The following is a 19,414-nucleotide window of genomic DNA, read 5'->3' as shown; positions in this document are numbered from 1 at the left end:
AAGGTTGTAGTAGTGAATGCCTAAAAACAGCGGACACTTACCAATTGTGTAAAGCAATAAAACAAAAATTCAGAAGCAATGGTTAAGGATCTATTTGTAATTAACTTACGTCACAAGGCCTATTTCAAGGTCGTAGTAGTGAATGCCTAAAAACAGCGGACACTTACCAATTGTGTAAAGCAATAAGTGCAAAAATTTCTTGACTGTTTCCTTGAGAAGAAAAAAAGATAATAAAACAAACAAAAAAAAAACTAGATTTATTTATATGCTTTCATACCCATAAATCGATACGTAACAGGCATCACTCATTTACATGTCATTTAAAATATTATACGTTAAGCGTGCGATGTGTTCAGAGGAAAATAAATATTCTACTGAGAAAAATTATATTGATAGTGACAGTTTAAAAGATGTTGAATTACTTTGCAAGGGCGTGCACCATACTATCTACTCGGGAAAATATGTGTCAAGAACAGAAGCGGAAACATACGTGTCTGTGCCCATCGTTCTTAAAGATTATTCTGGTGACGACATAGGCTTATTTAGAAATCAAGTGGATATACTACAAGACCTGATACATGACAAACTAATAAAGTTCATCGGTGTTTCCACTTTAGCGTTAGACTCAAAGCATCATGAGCAGATAGTGCTGGAAGAAGTTCCTGGTGGAACCTTAAGAGAGAGAATTGAAAATTATGATAACCCTTTGTCTGTAGAAGAGGTATTGACTGCAGCAAGAGACATTGCAGACGTGATGGAGTACTTAAACTCAAAAAAGATAATATACAGAGGTCTGTCAACAGAGAAAATCTTTCTTAGAGAAAACAACACCATTGCAGTTGCTCCCTGTTCTCAGTCCATCAGTGTTTCAGACATAAGGAAGTCGGAACAATACGGGAAAATAGAGAACTTCCCCTGGGCAGGACCTGAGGTTGCGGAAGGAGTATACAATAGCCTGTCTGATGTTTATTCATATGGGATGGTATTAATTGAAATGATTTTTGGAAAACCCTTAAATTATTTAGAAGAATCAAAACAAATACAGTATTTAGACAATGGTACTATCGATGTAGAACATGTGGCCAATAATCTGCCGCATAAAGAATCTTCCTTGCTACTCTTCCAAATTGCTAGGAGATGCCTCAATGAGAAAGCTGTAGAAAGATTTTCTTCGTTTAAAGTTATTCATAAAGAGCTAGAAGAAGTAAGTAAGATATTCTTGCCATCTAAAAGTTTTGAGGATATCCAGAAAATAAGTGAGGGGACGCATGCTAATATCTCAAAAGCAAGGTACAAAAGATCAATGGTGGCCTTAAAAGATTTCTGTGGTTATAATAGCAAAGCTTTTCATGGAGAATTTTTACAACTGAAGAAACTGAAGCATAAGAATATTGTACGTTTACTTGGAGTTGCAAGTGGCATCGAAGGTATCAAATCTATAAGGGGGGAACACTTAGTTCTTGAGTATAGTTCTGAAGGATCACTGGCACAAAGAATAAAAAGGCCTTTCAAATTTATGGATCGAATATTTATAGCTAGAGATATAGCTGAAGGTATGGAATATCTTCATTCAAAAAAACTACTGCACAGGAATTTGTGTTCCAGCAATATTTTAGTGAAACAAGACTGTACCGCTGTGATATGCGATTTCCGATTGATAATCGAGTTTTCAGAGAAGGTTAGAGAAAAGTTAGAAAATTATCCGCGCAGTGCTCCAGAAATGACAAGAGATGAAGGATATGATTTAAGTTCAGACGTTTACTCATTTGGAATGCTTCTATTGGAACTAGCTTCTGGAAAAACGTTGGAAGAATTGCCACTTGATTACAAAGAAAGCCAGCATGTTAACCTCGACAATTCTCGACAATTCATGGGCAGCATTTCCAACAATGCGGAAGCGGAATTTCTAATCAAATTGGCAAAGAAGTGCGTAGGAGATGTGCCGTCATCACGGTTATCATTTTCAGATATTATTGACGAAATTCGTAAAAATGATGTATGTGCAATTCACAAAGAGCCACTTAATCCAGTATTTCAGAGGAATAATGGAGTTTATGACATTTATAAGGCGCATCTTGATACAAACAACGTATACATATTGGTATTTGTATCCGAGGAAACCACAGACAGAGAAGCATTAGAAAAAGAATTACCATTGATAGTAAGCTTAAACCATGAAAATATTATTAAATTTAGGGGATTAACAACAATAACTACAGCAAATTCTCAACTAAACAAACATTTGGTCTATGATTGTCTGGAGGAGAGCATCGATACCGACAACACTGGTACAAGGCCCTTAACAAGAGTGCTGGATGGTAAAAAACATCTAAGAAAGACTGACGTTGTCAAAGCTGCATTGGAAATTTCCTCTGCTTTAAATCACCTGCATAAAGATGAAAAAGTTCACAAAAGGCTGACCAATGATTGCATATTCATGTCAGAAAAAAGGTGTGTACTTATAGACCTTCCAATAGCAAGCATTGCATTTGATAACCATGGAAGCGAAGGCTCAAAGTTGCGTACTCCACCTGAAGTGAGGAGAAAAGAAAAAGATATAGATCAAAAGCGAGCTGATGTTTATAGATTTGGTGTTCTGTTTTGTGAGCTTATTTTTGGGAAAGTTTTCGAAGATTTGAAGCTTCCAATCGAAAAAGATGAGCATAGAACTGAAGTTATTGATTTCAATGAGATGAAACGACAGAATAGAAAGCTATTAAAAAGCAACAGGAAAATATTATACCATTTTGCTATTAGGTGTTTAAACTCAACTCCAATACTCAGGCCACCTCTTGAATATGTAATTGAGAAACTTCGTAGCACCAAATGGTAAGTAAGGAGCAACCAGGGTAAATAATAGCCAAAACTGGCAACCAAACATACATGGAAAGAATTTTCTTTTAATTTGATTCAAAATATACAAAGCTCATCAATTTTTAAGTTAAGTATAAAAAGCATCGAGCCTGAGAAATTTAGTCTGATTTTTAGCTGTGCTAATGAAAATTACACAATGCATACATATCACGTGTTTAATTCAACATTTCCTGAAAATTTCTTCTTAAAAGCCTTAAATTTCTCCTTATTAATATGAAAATTTCTCCTTAAATTTATATGAAAAAGCATGTATATAACAGGAGTAGCTTCTAAATGGGCCGTTAAACATCTCTCTGCAGCCTTACGGTATCCTTCTAACCTTGGCAAACTAAAGAAGACATCGTCACATCATTACTGCCCATGAAAAAAATGAACTTTTTTTTTATTTTTGACATAAACAACGACAGTGCACTTCTTATTCCGACTATCCACTATTTTCGACGAATTTCAAGCTCTTTTGTCAAATATCTTTTTCTCGCAATTTTTTTTTATTATAAAAATAAGCTTGTTGGTACAATAGCTGTCATTCCTCCTTTAAAAGAAGATTTTTTTTCACAAGACAGTTTTTTTTTTCAACGCGTGTTCATTGATTACGAGAATTCCAGAGATTTGATCAAAATCTGAAACCTCCATTAGAAAAACGAGATTACCAGTGTTTGATAAATTTATTGGACATACAACTTTCCATGACTACTTCTTCGAAATCTAGAAGAGATGCAAAACCTTTTATCTAAGACCTCTAAGACATAAATTGACGTTCTGCAGGAGTTGGACTCTATATAATACCTAAGAAACTTACCTAGCTTCGTTTTGGTTCTGCTATCTATTAAGCTGCGAAAAATATATTTTATATTTTAATCTCGAAAAATCTTGTAAATTTCAGAGGAACTACTCTTTTCATTTTTATGAGCCTAAAATTTGAAAAAAAGTTTCGTATGTCCACTTTTTATCGCTACCGCGCTGACCAAGAACAGGGGACAAACTACAAAGTCGGAGGTGTTAACCACTACTACAACTAACAGCTCTCTGCAGCACAAAACCACTTAAGGTCAACACAACTGCGCGTGCTCCTCCTCTATCCCAATCTATTCAAAGCCTCGCTGTATATCCTAAAAGCCAGAATATAATCTGTACTTTACTGAAACAAATTCAAAAGAACTTACTGAAAAAATCAGCATTGTCAGTTTAATATACATATGCTGATATTTATTCCTAAAAATCTTAATTGATTTTTGATTTCTTAAAGTTAGAAAAGTGACCTTTAAAAGAAATTTTTCAGTAAAGTACAAATTATATTGTGGCTTTTAGAAAGTTTGGGGTTTAGAACCCTACTCATAATAGTTTCTATTCGTTTTGTGTTTAACTCTTATTTAGTTTAATTTCTGTTTGTTTTGGGGTTCGTTTATTTATTTATTCTAATTTGTGGTAGTTGTATTCTTGGCAGATTATTTGATTTTATTTTTGTTCATTTCGGTTTAATGGAGTTCTTTACTTTTTAAAAAAAAACCTATTTTGTGGAAAAAGTGTTTTTTATTGATTTTTCTTTGTTTTCTATTGACATAGCCTTTTTCAGGGAAAAAGAATGAGAGTCTTTTAAAGTTAAATAGCCATCCCTTCAATAAAAAACTTAAAAACCCACTAGGAATAGCTTAAAGCCCTTGCCCCTAATCACTGGAGATTGTCCCAACCCCATAGGCCTTGTTATATGATATTTAGACCATTTTGGATAGAATAGCTATCTCAAAATTTCTATTAGATACATTTTGGGACAATACGACTTGTGTGGAGGGGGGGGAGTAGCTGCGCTCCGATCATTTTTACTCTTAAAAAGAACATTAGAGCGTCTAATTACCAATCCAATGAGCTCCCTTCGAAGTTTATATGACCATACTTTCTATAAAAACCTTATATATCCCCAGGGCATAATTTTATTAGGTAAGGGTTAGGGTTAAGCCCTCAGGGTAAGGGTTAACAACCCTTATCGTGAGGGCTTCAGGTTTTGTTGTCCTCAAAGACATAATTTCCAGACCGTTCTGATACGCTGAACAAAATGGCTGTCTTAAAATTTTGATTGGAAGTGTTTTGGGAAATGATGGGCGTGGGGGTGGGGGGGTATTTGTCCTTTGATCACTTTCTACTAATAAAGAAGGTACTAGTTTTCTACATTTCCACTAAAATGAGACCTTTTTGAAGCTTCTACGACAAAACTTTCTATAAAAACCTCATATGCCCCAAGGGCATAACTTAAGACCCTTGTCCTGAGGGCTATGGGAGGAGGACTGTCATCCTCAAAGACATAATTTTAATACCTTTCAACTACGTTGAACAAAATGGCCATATCATGATGTTGATCGGAAATGTTTGGGAAAATGATGGGCGTGGGACGGTGGCTTCTCGCTCCAAATTCTTTCGACTATTAAAAAGGCAATAGCCTTTTCAACTTCCAATCGAATGAGCCCTTTTTAAAAATTGTTACGACAACACTTTCTATAAAAACAATATATGCCCCAATGGCATAACTTACAAAGTTAGCCCTGGGGGCTGTGAAGGGGGAGGGGTCGTCATCTTCAAAGACCTAATTTCAGGAACTTTCAACTACGTTGAACAAAATGGCTACCTAAAAAGTTTGATTGGATGTGTTTGGGAAAATGATGGGCGTTAGAGGGGGTTAGTTGCCCTCCAACAACTTTCGACTATTCAAAAGTGCACAAGCCCTTTCAATTTCCGATAGAATGAGCCCTTTTTGAAGTTTCTACAACATCGTTTTCTATAAAAACCTTATATGCCACCAGGGCATAACTTACAACCCTTGCCCTGGGGGCTGTGGGGAGGGGTTGTCATCCTCAAACATCTAATTTCCAAAACTTTCAACTAAGTTGAACAAAACGGCTATATCAAAACTTTGATTGGATATGTTTGGGAAAATGATAGGCGTGAGAAGGAGGTTAGTTGTCCTCCAATCACTGTCAAATATTAAGAAGGGCTTTAGCCCTTTCAATTTCTAATCGAATGAGCCCTTTTTCAAGTTTCTAAGACAAAGCGTTCAATGAAAAACCTTATATGCCCCCTGGGCATTAATTATAACCCTTGCCCTGAAGACTCTGGGGATAGTGATCTGCTCAAAGACATAATTTCAAGAGCTTTCAACTGTGTTGAACAAAATGGCTATCTCAAAATATTGATTGGATGTGTTTGGGGAAATTTTGGGCTTGGAAGGGGTTTTAGTTGCCCTCTAATCACTCTCGACTATTAAAAAGGGCGACAGCCCTTTTAATTTCCAAGCGAAGGAACCTTTTTTCAAGTTTCTACAACAAAGCTTTCAGTAAAACCTTATATGCCCCCAGGGCATAACTTACAACTTTACCCCTGAAGGCTCTGGGGGAAGTGTCATCCTCAAAGACCTAATTTCCAGAACTTTCAACTATGTTGAACAATATGACTATTTGAAAATTTTATTGGATATGTTTGAGGAATCAGTGGGCGTGAGAGGGGGTCACTTACCCTCCAATCATTTTCGACTATTAAAAAGGGTGCTAGCCCTCTTAATTTCCAATTGAATGAGTCTCTTTTGAAGTTTCTACAACAACGCAATCGATAAACACCTTATTTGCCCCTAGGGCATAACTTACAACCTTTGTCCTGGGGGCTCTGGGGGGTTTGTAATTCTTAAATAGATAATTTCTAGAACCATCAACTACGTTGAACAAAATGGCTATCTCTAAGCTTTGATTGGATATTTCTGGGGAAATGGTGGGCGTGGGAGGGGGCTAGTTGCTCTCCATTCACTTTCGACTATTAAAAAGGGCACTAACCCTTTCAATCTCCAATCAAATGAGTCCTTTTTGAAGTTTCTGCGACAAAAATTTCTACAAAAACCTTATATGCCCAAAGGGCATAACTTACAACCCTTGCCCTGAGGGCTCTGAGGAGGTTATCATCCTCAAAGACCTACTTTCCAGAACTTTCAGGCCTACTTTCTTGAACAAAATGAGTATCGAAAAATTTTGATTGGATGTGTTTTGGGAAATGGTGGACGTGAGAGGAGGGTTACTTGCCATTCAATCATTTTTGACTATTAAAAAAGGCGCTAGCCCTTTCAATTTCCAATCGAATGAGTCCTTTTTAAAGTTTCTATAACATTGCTTTCTATAAAAACCTTATATGCCCCCACGGCATAACTGAAAATCATTACCTTGAGAGCTGTGGGGGGGTTGTCATCCTCAAAAACAAAATTTACAGAACTTTCAACGACGTTGAAAAAAATGGCTATCTCCAAATTTTTATTGTATGTGTTTAGGGAAATGGCGGGCGTGATAGGGGGTTAGTTGCCCTTTAATCATTCTCAACTATTAAAAAGATCACTAGCCATTTCAATTTCCAATCGAATGAGCCGTTTTTGAAGTTTCTATAAAATCGTTTTCTATAAAAAAAACCTTATATATCCCAGGGCATAACTTACAGCCCTTGCCCTGAGGGTTGTGGGGGGGGGTTGTCATCCTTAAAGACCTAATTTCCAAGACTTTCAACTACGTTGAACAAAATAGCTATCTAAAAATTTTGATTGGATGTGTTTGGGTAAAAGGTGGGCGTGAGAGGGGGGTTAGTTGTCCTCCAATTACTTTCGACTATTAAAAAGGGCAGTAGACAGGCATGTTTCTACTGTCCAACATGCCTGTCTAGATTTCATAGTGATTTAAAACTACAAAATCAAATGAAGCATTTTAGGCGTCATGGCTATCAATCAGTAGAAACAGTTTCGGGTGACAGGGCCATTTTAAGATTTCAAAATTTTAAGAATACCCTCCTGCAAAGCAATAAGATCGCTTTGGATTGTGAAGCTAAGCTAGTGGATGTGAACGACCCTCAACTTCCGAATCGAATCAAAGAACATCAAGCTATTGCAGTTTCCTCTGTCCACGCACAAAGAGACAACTCTAACACAATGCAATTGTTAGAAATAGTCGAAACATTGGATGAGAATGAGTGCATGATCAAGGCATTGACTAAATTAATTGTCAATGCAAATGGAGCTATTTCTCGTTTGAGAAATACTGATTACCCAATGTTTTTATCCGCAGAGTATCGTCTAGCGATTAAAAATCAAAAAATATGCTGGGTTTGTAAGAGGGAGTTTGAAGAGGGGAGCTAAGGGGAAAGGGACTAGAGGGAAAAGAGGGGGGAAGGGGAAAGTCAGAGATCATAATCACTTGTGGGAGGAAATATCATCAGGGGGTAGTAATTTTCGAGGTGCAGCACATCAATCGTGCAATGTGAATGTAATACCAGCAGTTTTTTACACCGGTTTTCATTCACAATTCAAATCATGATTTAAAATTTATTTTACCAGCTTTGGCACGTATGGACAAGGAGGGAAGGGGAGAATAGAGTCCATGGATGAACAACACATTTACCTACAATATAATCCCCAAATCAGTTGAGAAGTTGGTGCTTCTTGATTTGAAATGGCAGGTAGTGGATAATGGGCATACGTGCTGGAATAAAATCCGGTTTTTATACTCTTTTAGTTTTTCCCCAAGGCTCTGAGTCAATTGATTCAAGTGCGGAAAATCGACAATTTTGATAGTTTTCCTTTGCTTAAACAGCGCTTTCTAGACAGTGAAATGTATGACCTACTGACCTGTAAAGGCATATACATATGACTATTACTGCTCTGGCGCACGGTTAAGCGAGGAGAAACTACGTCCAATTGAAGTTTTCTTTAATTAACTTACCAATAGTGAATGCACTGCCGAGGAATATGAATTTGCCAAGAGGGTTTGGGATGAGGGTAATTGTAAAAATGGGTGGGATTATTGTAGAATGTACTTGGCCAGTGACGGACTGACTCTATTAGATATTGTCTGTAAAAACACAGATCAAATTTATTCAATGTTTTGATTAGATATTGGCTACTATTTTTCCAAACATCATTTGGTGATGTAATTGATTATAAAAATTAGTAGGGAGGAAATAGGGTTGATCACTGATGTGGATCAACACCCTTTTGTAGAAAGATCGATGAGGGGGGGGTATGTTTTTCATGGAGATCGCGTTTTAACAACGGATTCAACTGGACAAGACACTGGTGTTAAGTCTATCGCAGTTTTCCTTGACATGAACTCATTGTACCCCTCGGCAATGTCTCACTACTCTTTGCCGTGTGGAAATTATAAATGGCTTGAGAATCCTTGTGAGATCCCCGACATTCACACCGTCGAGAACAATGGGCCACAAGGATGGTTCTTTGAAATTGATGGGCACATACCATTGGAACTTCATGATTCTGTCAAAGATTTTATATTTCCTTGTGTCAACAGACCAGTGACCAAGGAATCATTGAGCACATACAATCGATCTTTGGTCGATGATATGGGCATGCACTGAACCCCCTCCAAGCAGAAACTGATTGCATATCTGGGCCCGAAACATAATATTGTTGTTCACCATGTGCTTTTGCGATGGATGGTAAACAATGGTTTCAAGATCATAAAAATACACTGCAATTCAATCAGAAACCATACTTGAAAATGTTTATCGACACCTTTGTCGGTAAACGCTCAATGGCAAAAAGTAAAGTTGAAAAGGAAATATACAAACTCATTTTAAATTCAGCATTTGGCAAAATGTGTGAAAGCGTACGAAGCAGATCACGTTGTGACGTCATAATATGCCCCAAAGAATGTGCACGAATTATAGCCGATCGCAATTTTACAACATTCACGAGCATAGAGCCGAACATGGTTCTTCTACACAGGAAGAAAAGAAATGTTGTAATAAACAAGAATATAGCGGGAGGTAGTTCAGTACTGGAAATTTCCAAAAAACTCATGTTGTCGTTTTTTACAATGTGTGCAAGGTACAATTACCAAGGGAGGAAGAGGTTCAATTCTATTATGGGGACACAGATTCTCTGTTAAAAGTTAAAACCGGGGATCTATTAAAGGATTTGGAAAATGGGGTGCACATCAACTCGCGTATGGATTTCACTAACTGGAATGCGTCCCTCTACCCCGAGTTGGTGGAACTTCAAGCTCCAAATCAACTACTAATGTTAAAATCAGAGACGGGGAGTGATTTAATATCCAATGGGGTGTTCCCCGGTCCTAAATTTTATTGTGTAGAAACACACGACAAAGATGTAAAGCAGGCATGTAAAGGGGTGCCTACACAATTTTTAAAAAATAATTTCAACATGACTGTCTACAGAAACTGTGTAGATAGTTTTCTAGTGCCAAGAGTAAAGGTGCTAGCAATTCGCTTTCTGCAGTATAGAAACTATACTCTTAGAGTTGAAAAAAATCTCATGTCATGTATATCTGACAAGGTCTTTGTGTTCGAGAATGGTGTAAAAGTACTCCCTACGGCCACTATCGAATTTCAGACCGAGTGGAATGTGTAGACTATCACAACCAACTCGGTCTGGATAAATTAACCTAACCTAACTTAACCTGCAGCAGCGGCTATTGTATACAGTTTTCCAAAGCGACCCCGGGGGGTAGGGAGTCCCGCCCGTGACCGGCCTTCGGCCCGCGGCTCCCACCCATGGCTGGCATTCGGCCCGCGGCCCCCGGGGGTGGAGGGTAATCTTATCTTTTAAATGTTGTCAATTGTCAGGTTTCTCATATTTTCTTAGTGTTCAACTGTGCTATTCGTGTTGTAAGTTTTTATTATGTCAATAAATAAAAAATATTATTTTTGTTGTTGCTATTGTACAAAAATTGTTGTTGTTAATAAATGAAAAATGCTATTATTGTTGTACTAAGAGTGTGTACTATTGTTGTTGTATTTTAAGTTGTTGGTGTTCTTGCTGTACAAAAAAGTGTTTTTGTCAATAAATGAAAAATGCTGTTGTACAAATAGTGTGTGCTATTTTAAGTTTTGAAAATAATGAAAAAATGTGTTGTTGCTATTGTTTAAAAAAAAGTGTTGTTGTTAATAAAAAAAAATGTTATTGTTGTTGAACAAATAGTGTGTGCTATTCGTGCTGTATTTCAAGTTGTTGATGTTAATAGATGAAAAATAGTGCTGTACAAAAAGTGTTGTTGAACAAATAGTGTGTACTATTTTATGTTGTTGTTGAACAAATAGTGTTGCTATTGTTGAAGAACAAATATTGCGTGCTATTCGTGCTGTATTTTAAGTTGTTGATGTTAATAAATGAAAGAAATATTGTTTTTGTTGTTCTTGTACTAGATAGATCTATGGGAAAAATATTATTTATTTATTGGACAAGTATGGTTTACAGTAAGTTGTAGTCCGACTGTTGTCAAAAGCAGTATGTATCAATTTAAAACACCATTCAAGTCGTTTCTGTGCGGCCCATCAATGTCTGGGAAAACGACACTTTTAGCTAAAATAATTAAAAATTGTAATACAATTTTGTTGGAAAAACCAAAGAAAATTTATTATTGCTATAGTATTTGGCAGGAGTCCTACGATCAAATAAAAGCTATTGCCACATCCATGCCAATACAATTCATATGGGGACTTGATGTTTTCAAAAGTATTGAACCAAACTCATGGCTGATTATTGATGATTTGGCTGAATCAATTAAACAGTTCTAACAGGAAATGCTACAGCTGTTTACCGTTCGCTCTCATCATGAACACATTTCCATAACCCTAGTCATACACAATATGCTTCATCAGAGCAAAAGTATGAGAACCCTTGCTTTGAATTGCACCATCTATATTATCTACCGAGTTGTTCGTGATTCTAGCTCGCTAATACCTCTCAATAAGCAAATATATCCAGGCACTCCAAAACTTCTGCTGTCTGCGTACAGTCAGACGACAAATAAGCCCTACGGGTACATTTTGCTAGATCTTAATCAGAATACACCCGAGGATCTACGTGTAGTCAAAGGTAATTTTGACAAAGAAATTAATGTATATCTTCCGGTGAACAGTAGAAAAAGCTATTAGTTATCATCATGACACTGGAGAAACTACACGTACAACGGCATTTTTCTTCTTTTCATGGCCCATCAAAACCTTCACTCAGGAAGGCCATATTCAAACATGGCATTAAAGATGATTTCTAACGACTAGTAACTATAATTTGTTTAAATTTAACTGAGGGCAATGTACACTTGCCAGAAGGTGTTAGACAACAGACAAAGCAACATCGTTCCACTGTAAGTGCCTTGGCTTGAAAAAAAAGGAAAAATTTTTTAAAGAAAACGTCTCATTCAAGCGGGCGGTAGCTTTTTTACACTTTTACTACCAATAATCACAGGACTTGTAAATAGTTTTGTCCGGATGGCTAAACCCTATAAATCGACGCTATTTGAACTTGTCCTCTCACCCGTGGAACATTTTTAAGACAATCTAAGCAAATTTATTAATGACGAAAATATTGCCGATGATAAAAAGCTAGTTTTACTTCAAGATACATTGCGACTTGTGCACAAATATAGACCTTATCGTGAGAGAGCCGCCGTCAGAGATCGTGAGTCGCCGTCACAGATCCCCCTAAACAGGAAACATCTCCTCAAGATTCTGCACAATCAAAGGAGAAGGAATTGAATTCCATAGTGACATCAATTGGAAACCTATTGCCAGTGACCTATCGAGAACCGAGTGAAAGAGTATTAATATATCTCGTGTTGGAAATTGGTGGTGATCAATTTCAAGTCGATAGCACAGGGAAACGAATCATAATTCAGGGGAAAACCTATAATCTATTTGATTTAATTTGTAATTTCATTATGAATCTTAAAAGCATTTCTTACTTTAAAAATATTACATATTCATTTCGAAATACTTCAAGCTCCCACGAAAGTTTTACTAGCAAGAAAAAAAATCTATAGAGACTAGGAGAATATAATCCTACGGCAACGCCAACATTTAAAAAAGAAGAAGATGAAGATTTGAATTCAATCTTAGAAAATACTAGCACCAGCAGGAGCAATGATTTTATAACACCGACGATGACGGCTAGACAAAAGCGAAGACGTATTGATTCACCCTCCAGTGTGCAAAAGGGGAGTGGACATTAAACTACGTGTTTACGTTCAAAATGGATGAAGTTTTAAAACATGTCTATGAAAATATTGGTGAAGCGGGAAGTCTAAGTTCCCCCACAACGCTTTCTAAAGTTGCCTCTGACATAGATGGTAGCACAATAAAAAAAGCAAAAGAGTATCGAGAGAATGAACCGAGTTACACACTGCATCGGTATTGCAGGCTTCGTGGCAAACAATATCGACAAACTAAAGGCTTTTTCCCTCTGCATATATTGCAAACTTATCTTTTAACTTTAGACACGATTCAACAGCCTCACAATACACCATACAAATATATTCTAGTGGCAATCAGTGTCTTTAGTCGCTATGCCTATGCCATTCCATTGCAATCAAAGAGAGGTGTTGAAGTTGCTTATGCTTTAGAAAGTATTCTTGAACAGGATTGCTATAGAAAAATTCAATCGGGTCACGGTAGGGAATTTATTAATCCTCATGTGCAAAAGGTCCTATTGAAATATAACACAACGCTCTATTATAGTCACAGCCCGATAAAGGCTGCACTGGCTAAACGATTGATAAGAACGATTCGTCTATTAATTTCAAGATGTTGCACCCCAAAAAATAGTGTTGCTTTTATTCATGATTTAGATAAAATCATGCAAATATAAAACCAGCGGCCCCATCGATCCCTGTCAAATGTTAGCCCTACGAAAGTTCATTGCAGTGAAAAGACATTTGATGCTTTTCTAAAGCAATATTCCAGTGAAAAAAAAATGTGTAGAAGAAATTTCATTTTGGTGATACAGTTCGAATTAATAGAACCACCAATATTTTTGAAAAGGGGAATTATTTATGGAGCACTGAACTTTTTAAAGTTTCTAAAATCCTAGGCACTGAACCCACGACATATCGGCTGCGAAACACCAAAGATGATGAGATTATCAGCGGTTCTTATGAATATGAACTACAAAAAGTTAAAAACACTAGTGAAATTTATCAAATTGAAAATATATTGAGTCGTACTCGCAGGGGCAAGAGACAGTTGCTTGTTCGCTGGCTAGGATACAACTCTGATTTTTATTCTTTGGTTCCAGTTAAAGACATTAACAATGCCCAATGATTTCTATGTGAAATTCATGTCCAATTTTTCCGATCCTCTCTACAATGATTTGAATAGAACAAGTGATTTTTGGACGAAACTCTCTCCCACCATCAAATTCGACGGCGCGTATGAAGTGGGTCTTGTCGACTGTATTCTAAAAAATAAATATGACATCCTGAGAAAAGATCGCAAATATGATATAAAAAGTTAGACCCTATGATTGGCCGCCACCCTCAGGTGATCAAGAACAAATTCAAAAGATCAATTGGAGGAATTATCCACACATTGAATTACCCTACGAAGAACTCATCTGTATGAATGATTTATGTCGTTCTATCAATAAAAGAATTTCCGCTCGTAAAAAAGGAGCCTTTCATTTCAACTATTCAAGAGGCAGGAGGGGCGGGGGAAAGGTCAATAGTTTTAAAATATAATCCAGATTTAGAAGGATGTAAGGGTGCTCAACGCCCTTACATCCTGGGAAACCTAGGAAAGAGGGATCCGATTTTCCCCCTGTAGATTTCTCTTATTTAGAGGAAAAATTTCCAGTAACGATCATGCCAATTGATATTTTCGAACGGGCCAATCCCATTTGAATATCGGCATTACTTTGATCCAATATTAAACAGAAATTGAGGATAGAGCACGTTCTAATAAAAAGGGGGTGTTGTTCCCAGTAAGGGGACCGTCAATTGAATTGGTGAAGCACTGGGTTTGGTTGTTGTATACAACATCTAGTGAACCCAATTCAATTGGCCATTTCAACCCAATTACAGGTATCAGTAGAGTTCTGGGGGAGGGTAAAAAGAATAAGGGGGTATGTTTCTACTGTCCAACATGCCTGTCTAGATTTCATTGTGATTTAAAACTACAAAATCACATGAAGAATTGTAGGTGTCATGGCTATCAATCAGTAGAAACAGTTTCGGGTGACAGGGCCATTTTAAGATTTAAAAATTTTAAGAAGACCCTCCTGCAAAGCAATAAGATCGCTTTGGATTGTGAAGCTAAGCTAGTGGATGTGAACGACACTCAATTTCCGAATCAAATCAAAGAACATCAAGCTATTGCGGTTTCCTATGTCCACACACAAAGAGACAACTCTAACACAATGCAATTGTTAGAAATAGTCGAAACATTGGATGAGAATGAGTGCATGATCAAGGCATTAACTAAATTAATTTCCACTGCAAATGGAGCTATTTCCCGTTTGAGAAATACTCATTACCCAATGTTGTTGTCCACAGAGGATCGTCTAGCGATTAAAAATCAGAAAAAATACTGGGTTTGTAAGAGGGAGTTTGAAGAGGGGAGCTAAGGGGAAAGGGACTAGAGGGAAAAGAGGGGGGAAGGGGAAAGTCAGAGATCATAATCACTTGTGGCAGGAAATATCATCGGGGGGTAGTAATTTTCGAGGTGAAGCACATCAATCGTGCAATGTGAATGTAAGCCAGCAGTTTTTTACACCGGTTTTCATTCACAATTCAAATTATGATTTAAAATTTATTTTACCAGCTTTGGCACGTATGCACAGGGAGGGAGGGGGAGTAAATAGTCCATGGGTAAACAATTCATTTACCTACAATATTATCTCCAAATCAGCTAAGAAGCTAGTGCTTTTAGAGTTGAAATGGCAGGTAGTGAATAATGGGCATACGTGTTGGAATAAAATCCGGTTTTTATACTCTTTTAGTTTTTCCCCAAGGCTCTCAGTCAATTGATTCAAGTGCAGAAAAGCGACAATTTTGATAGTTTTCCTTTGCTTAAACAGCGCTTTCCAGACAGTGAAATGTATGACCTACTTACCTGTAAAGGCATATACATATGACTATTACTGCTCTGGCGGACGGTTAAGCGAGGAGAAACTACGTCAAATTGAAGCTTTCTTTAATTCACTTACCAATAGTGAATTCACTGCCGAGGAATATGAATTTGCCAAGAGGGTTTGGGATGAGGGTAATTTTAAAAATGGGTGGGATTATTGTAGAATATACTTGGCCAGTGACGGACTGATTCTATTAGATATTGTCTGTAAAAACACAGATCAAATTTATTCAGAGTTTTGATTAGATATTGGCTACTATTTTTCCATACTTCATTTGGTGATGGACTTGATTCTAAAAATTAGAAGGGAGGAAATACGGTTGATCACTGAAGTTGATAAACACCTTTATGTAGAAAGATCGATGAGGGGTGGGTATGTTTTTCATGTATATCGCGTTTTAACAACGGATCCAGCTGGGCAAGACACCGGTGTAAAGTCTATCGCAGTTTGCCTTGACACAAGCCCTGTGTACCCGTTGGCAATATGTCAATACTCTTTACCGTGTGAAAACTATAAATAGCTTGAGTCTCCTTGTGAGATCCCCAACATTCACACCCTCGAGGACAATGGGCCACAAGGATGGTTCTTTGAAATTGACGGCCACATACCATTGGAACTTCACGATGCAGTCAAAGATTTTGTATTTCCGTGTGTCAATAGACCTGTGACCAAGGAGTCATTGAGCCCATACAATCGGTCTTTGGTCGAGGATATGGGCATGCACTGAACCCCCTCCAAGCAGAAATTAATTGCAGATCTGGGCCCGAAACATAATATTGTTGTTCACCATGTGCTTTTGCGATGGATGGTAAACAATGGTTTCAAGATCATAAAAATACACTGCAATTCAATCAGAAACCATACTTGAAAATTTTTATCGACACCTTTGTCGGTAAACGCTCAATGGCAAAAAGTAAAGTTGAAAAGGAAATATACAAACTCATTTTAAATTCAGCATTTGGCAAAATGTGTGAAAGCGTACGAAGCAGATCACGTTGTGACGTCGTAACATGCCCCCAAGAATGTGCACAAATTATAGCAGACCCCAATTTTACAACATTCACGAGCATAGAGCGGAACATGGTTCTTCTATACAGAAAGAAAAGAAATGTTGTACTGAACAAGAACATAGCGGGAGGCAGTTCAGTACTGGAAATTTCCAAAAAGCTCATGTTGTCTTTTTTTACAATGTGTGCAAGGTATAATTACCAAGGGAGGAAGAGGTTCCATTTTATTATGGGGACACAGATTCTCTGTTAAAAGTTCAAACCGGGGATTAAAAGTTAGAACCGGGGATCTATTAAAGGATTTGGAAAATGGGGTGCACATCAACTCGCGTATGGATTTCACGAACTGAAATGCGTCCATCTACCCCGAGTTGGTGAAACGTCAAGCCCCCAATCAACTATTAATGTTAAAATCAGACACGGGGAGTGATTTAATATCCAATGGGGTGTTCCCCGGTCCTAAAGTTTATTGTGTAGAAATACACGACAAAGATGTAAAGCAGGCATGTAAAGGGGTGCCTACACACTTTTTAAAAAATAATTTCAACATGACTGTCTACACAAACTGTGTAGATAGTTGTCTAGTGCCAAGAGCAAAGGTGCTAGCAATTCGCTTTCTGCAGTATAGAAACTATACTCTTAGAGTTGAAAAAAATGCCATGTCATGTATATCTGACAAGGTCTTTGTGCTCGAGAATGATGTAAAAGTACTCCCCTACGGCCACTATCGAATTTCAGACCGGGTTGAATGTGTAGACTATCAACACCTTTTTGTAGAAAGATCGATGAGGGGGGGGGGGTATGTTTTTCATGGAGATCACGTTTTAACAACGGATTCAACTGGACAAGACACTGGTGTTAAGTCATTCGCATTATTTTTTGACATGAAGTCATTGTACCCCTCGGCAATGTCTCACTACTCTTTGCCGTGTGGAAATTATAAATTGCTTGAGAATCCTTGTGAGATCCCCGACATTCACACCGTCGAGAACAATGGGCCACAAGGATGGTTCTTTGAATTGACGGGCACATACCATTGGAACTTCATGATTCTGTCAAAGATTTTATATTTCCTTGTGTCAACAGACCAGTGACCAAGGAATCGTTGGGCACATACAATCGATCTTTGGTCGATGATATGGGCATGCACTGAACCCCCTCCAAGCAGAAACTGATTGCATATCTGGGCCCGAAACATAATATTGTTGTTCACCATGTGCTTTTGCGATGGATGGTGAAGAATGGTTTCAAGATCACAAAAATTCACTGCAATTCAATCAGAAACCATACTTGAAAATTTTTATCGACACCTTTGTCGGTAAACGCTCAATGGCAAAAAGTAAAGTTGAAAAGGAAATATACAAACTCATTTTAAATTCAGCATTTGGCAAAATGTGTGAAAGCGTACGAAGCAGATCACGTTGTGACGTCATAACATGCCCCAAAGAATGTGCACGAATTATAGCCGATCCCAATTTTACAACATTCACGAGCATAGAGCTGAACTTGGTTCTTCTACACAGGAAGAAAAGAAATATGGTAATAAACAAGAATATAGCGGGAGGCAGTTCAGTACTTGAAATTTCCAAAAAACTCATGTTGACGTTTTTTACAATGTGTGCAAGGTACAATTACCAAGGGAGGAAGAGGTTGAATTTTATTATGGGGACACAGATTCTCTGTTAAAAGTTAAAACCGATGATCTATTAAAGAATTTGGAAAATGGGGTGCACATCAACTCGCGTATGGATTTCACTAACTGGAATGCGTCCCTCTACCCCGAGTTGGTAAAACGTCAAGCTCCCAATCAGCTATTAATGTTAAAATCAGAGACGGGGAGTGATTTAATATCCAATGGGGTGATCCCCGGTCCAAAAGTTTATTGTGTAGAAACACACGACAAAGATGTAAAGCAGGCATGTAAAGGGGTCCCCAAAGACTTTTTAAAAAATAATTTCAACATGACTGTCTACAGAAACTGTGTAGATAGTTGTCTAGTGCCAAGAGCAAAGGTGCTAGCAATTCGCTTTCTGCAGTATAGAAACTATACTCTTAGAGTTCAAAAAAATATCATGTCATGTATATCTGACAAGGTCTTTGTGCTCGAGAATGGTGTAAAAGTACTCCCTACGGCCACTATCGAATTTCAGACCGAGTGGAATGTGTAGACTATCACAACCAACTCGGTCTGGATAAATTAACCTAACCTAACTTAACCTGCAGCAGCGGCTATTGTATCCAGTTTTCCAAAGCGACCCCGGGGGTAGGGAGTCCCGCTCGCGACCGGCCTTCGGCCCGCGGCTCCCACCCGTGGCTGGCATTCGGCCCGCGGCCCCCGGGGGTGGAGGGTAATCTTATCTTTTAAATGTTGTCAATTGTCAGGTTTCTCATATTTTCTTAGTGTTCAACTGTGCTATTCGTGTTGTAAGTTTTTATTATGTCAATAAGTAAAAAATGTTGTTCTTATTGTTGTACAAATAGTGTTGTTGTTAAAAAATGAAAAAATGCTATTGTTGTTGAACAAATAGTGTGTACTATTCTTGTTGTGTCTTAAGTTGTTTGTGTTCTTGCTGTACAAAAAAGTGTTTTTGTCAATAAATGAAAAATGCTGTTGTACAAATAGTGTGTGCTATTTTAA

General features: G+C 37.6%; 1 protein-coding gene across 1 annotated transcript; it reads left to right on the top strand.

Annotated features, from left to right (window-relative positions):
• Window positions 1–346: 346 nt before the first annotated feature.
• LOC148944180 (tyrosine-protein kinase JAK1-like) lies at window positions 347–2,833 on the top strand. The gene has a single exon (XM_089099854.1). The coding sequence runs from the start codon at window positions 347–349 to the stop codon at window positions 2,831–2,833; it is 2,487 nt and encodes an 828-aa protein (XP_088955980.1).
• The last annotated feature ends 16,581 nt before the right edge of the window (window positions 2,834–19,414 follow it).

This window comes from Artemia sp. Qi Xiang Cuo, chromosome 14 (genome assembly GCF_049724085.1).
Source record: "Artemia sp. Qi Xiang Cuo chromosome 14, ASM4972408v1, whole genome shotgun sequence".
Lineage (NCBI taxonomy): Eukaryota > Metazoa > Arthropoda > Branchiopoda > Anostraca > Artemiidae > Artemia > Artemia sp. Qi Xiang Cuo.
The sequence above is the reverse complement of the archived record's forward strand: the minus strand, read 5'-3'. Positions and strand labels throughout refer to the sequence as shown.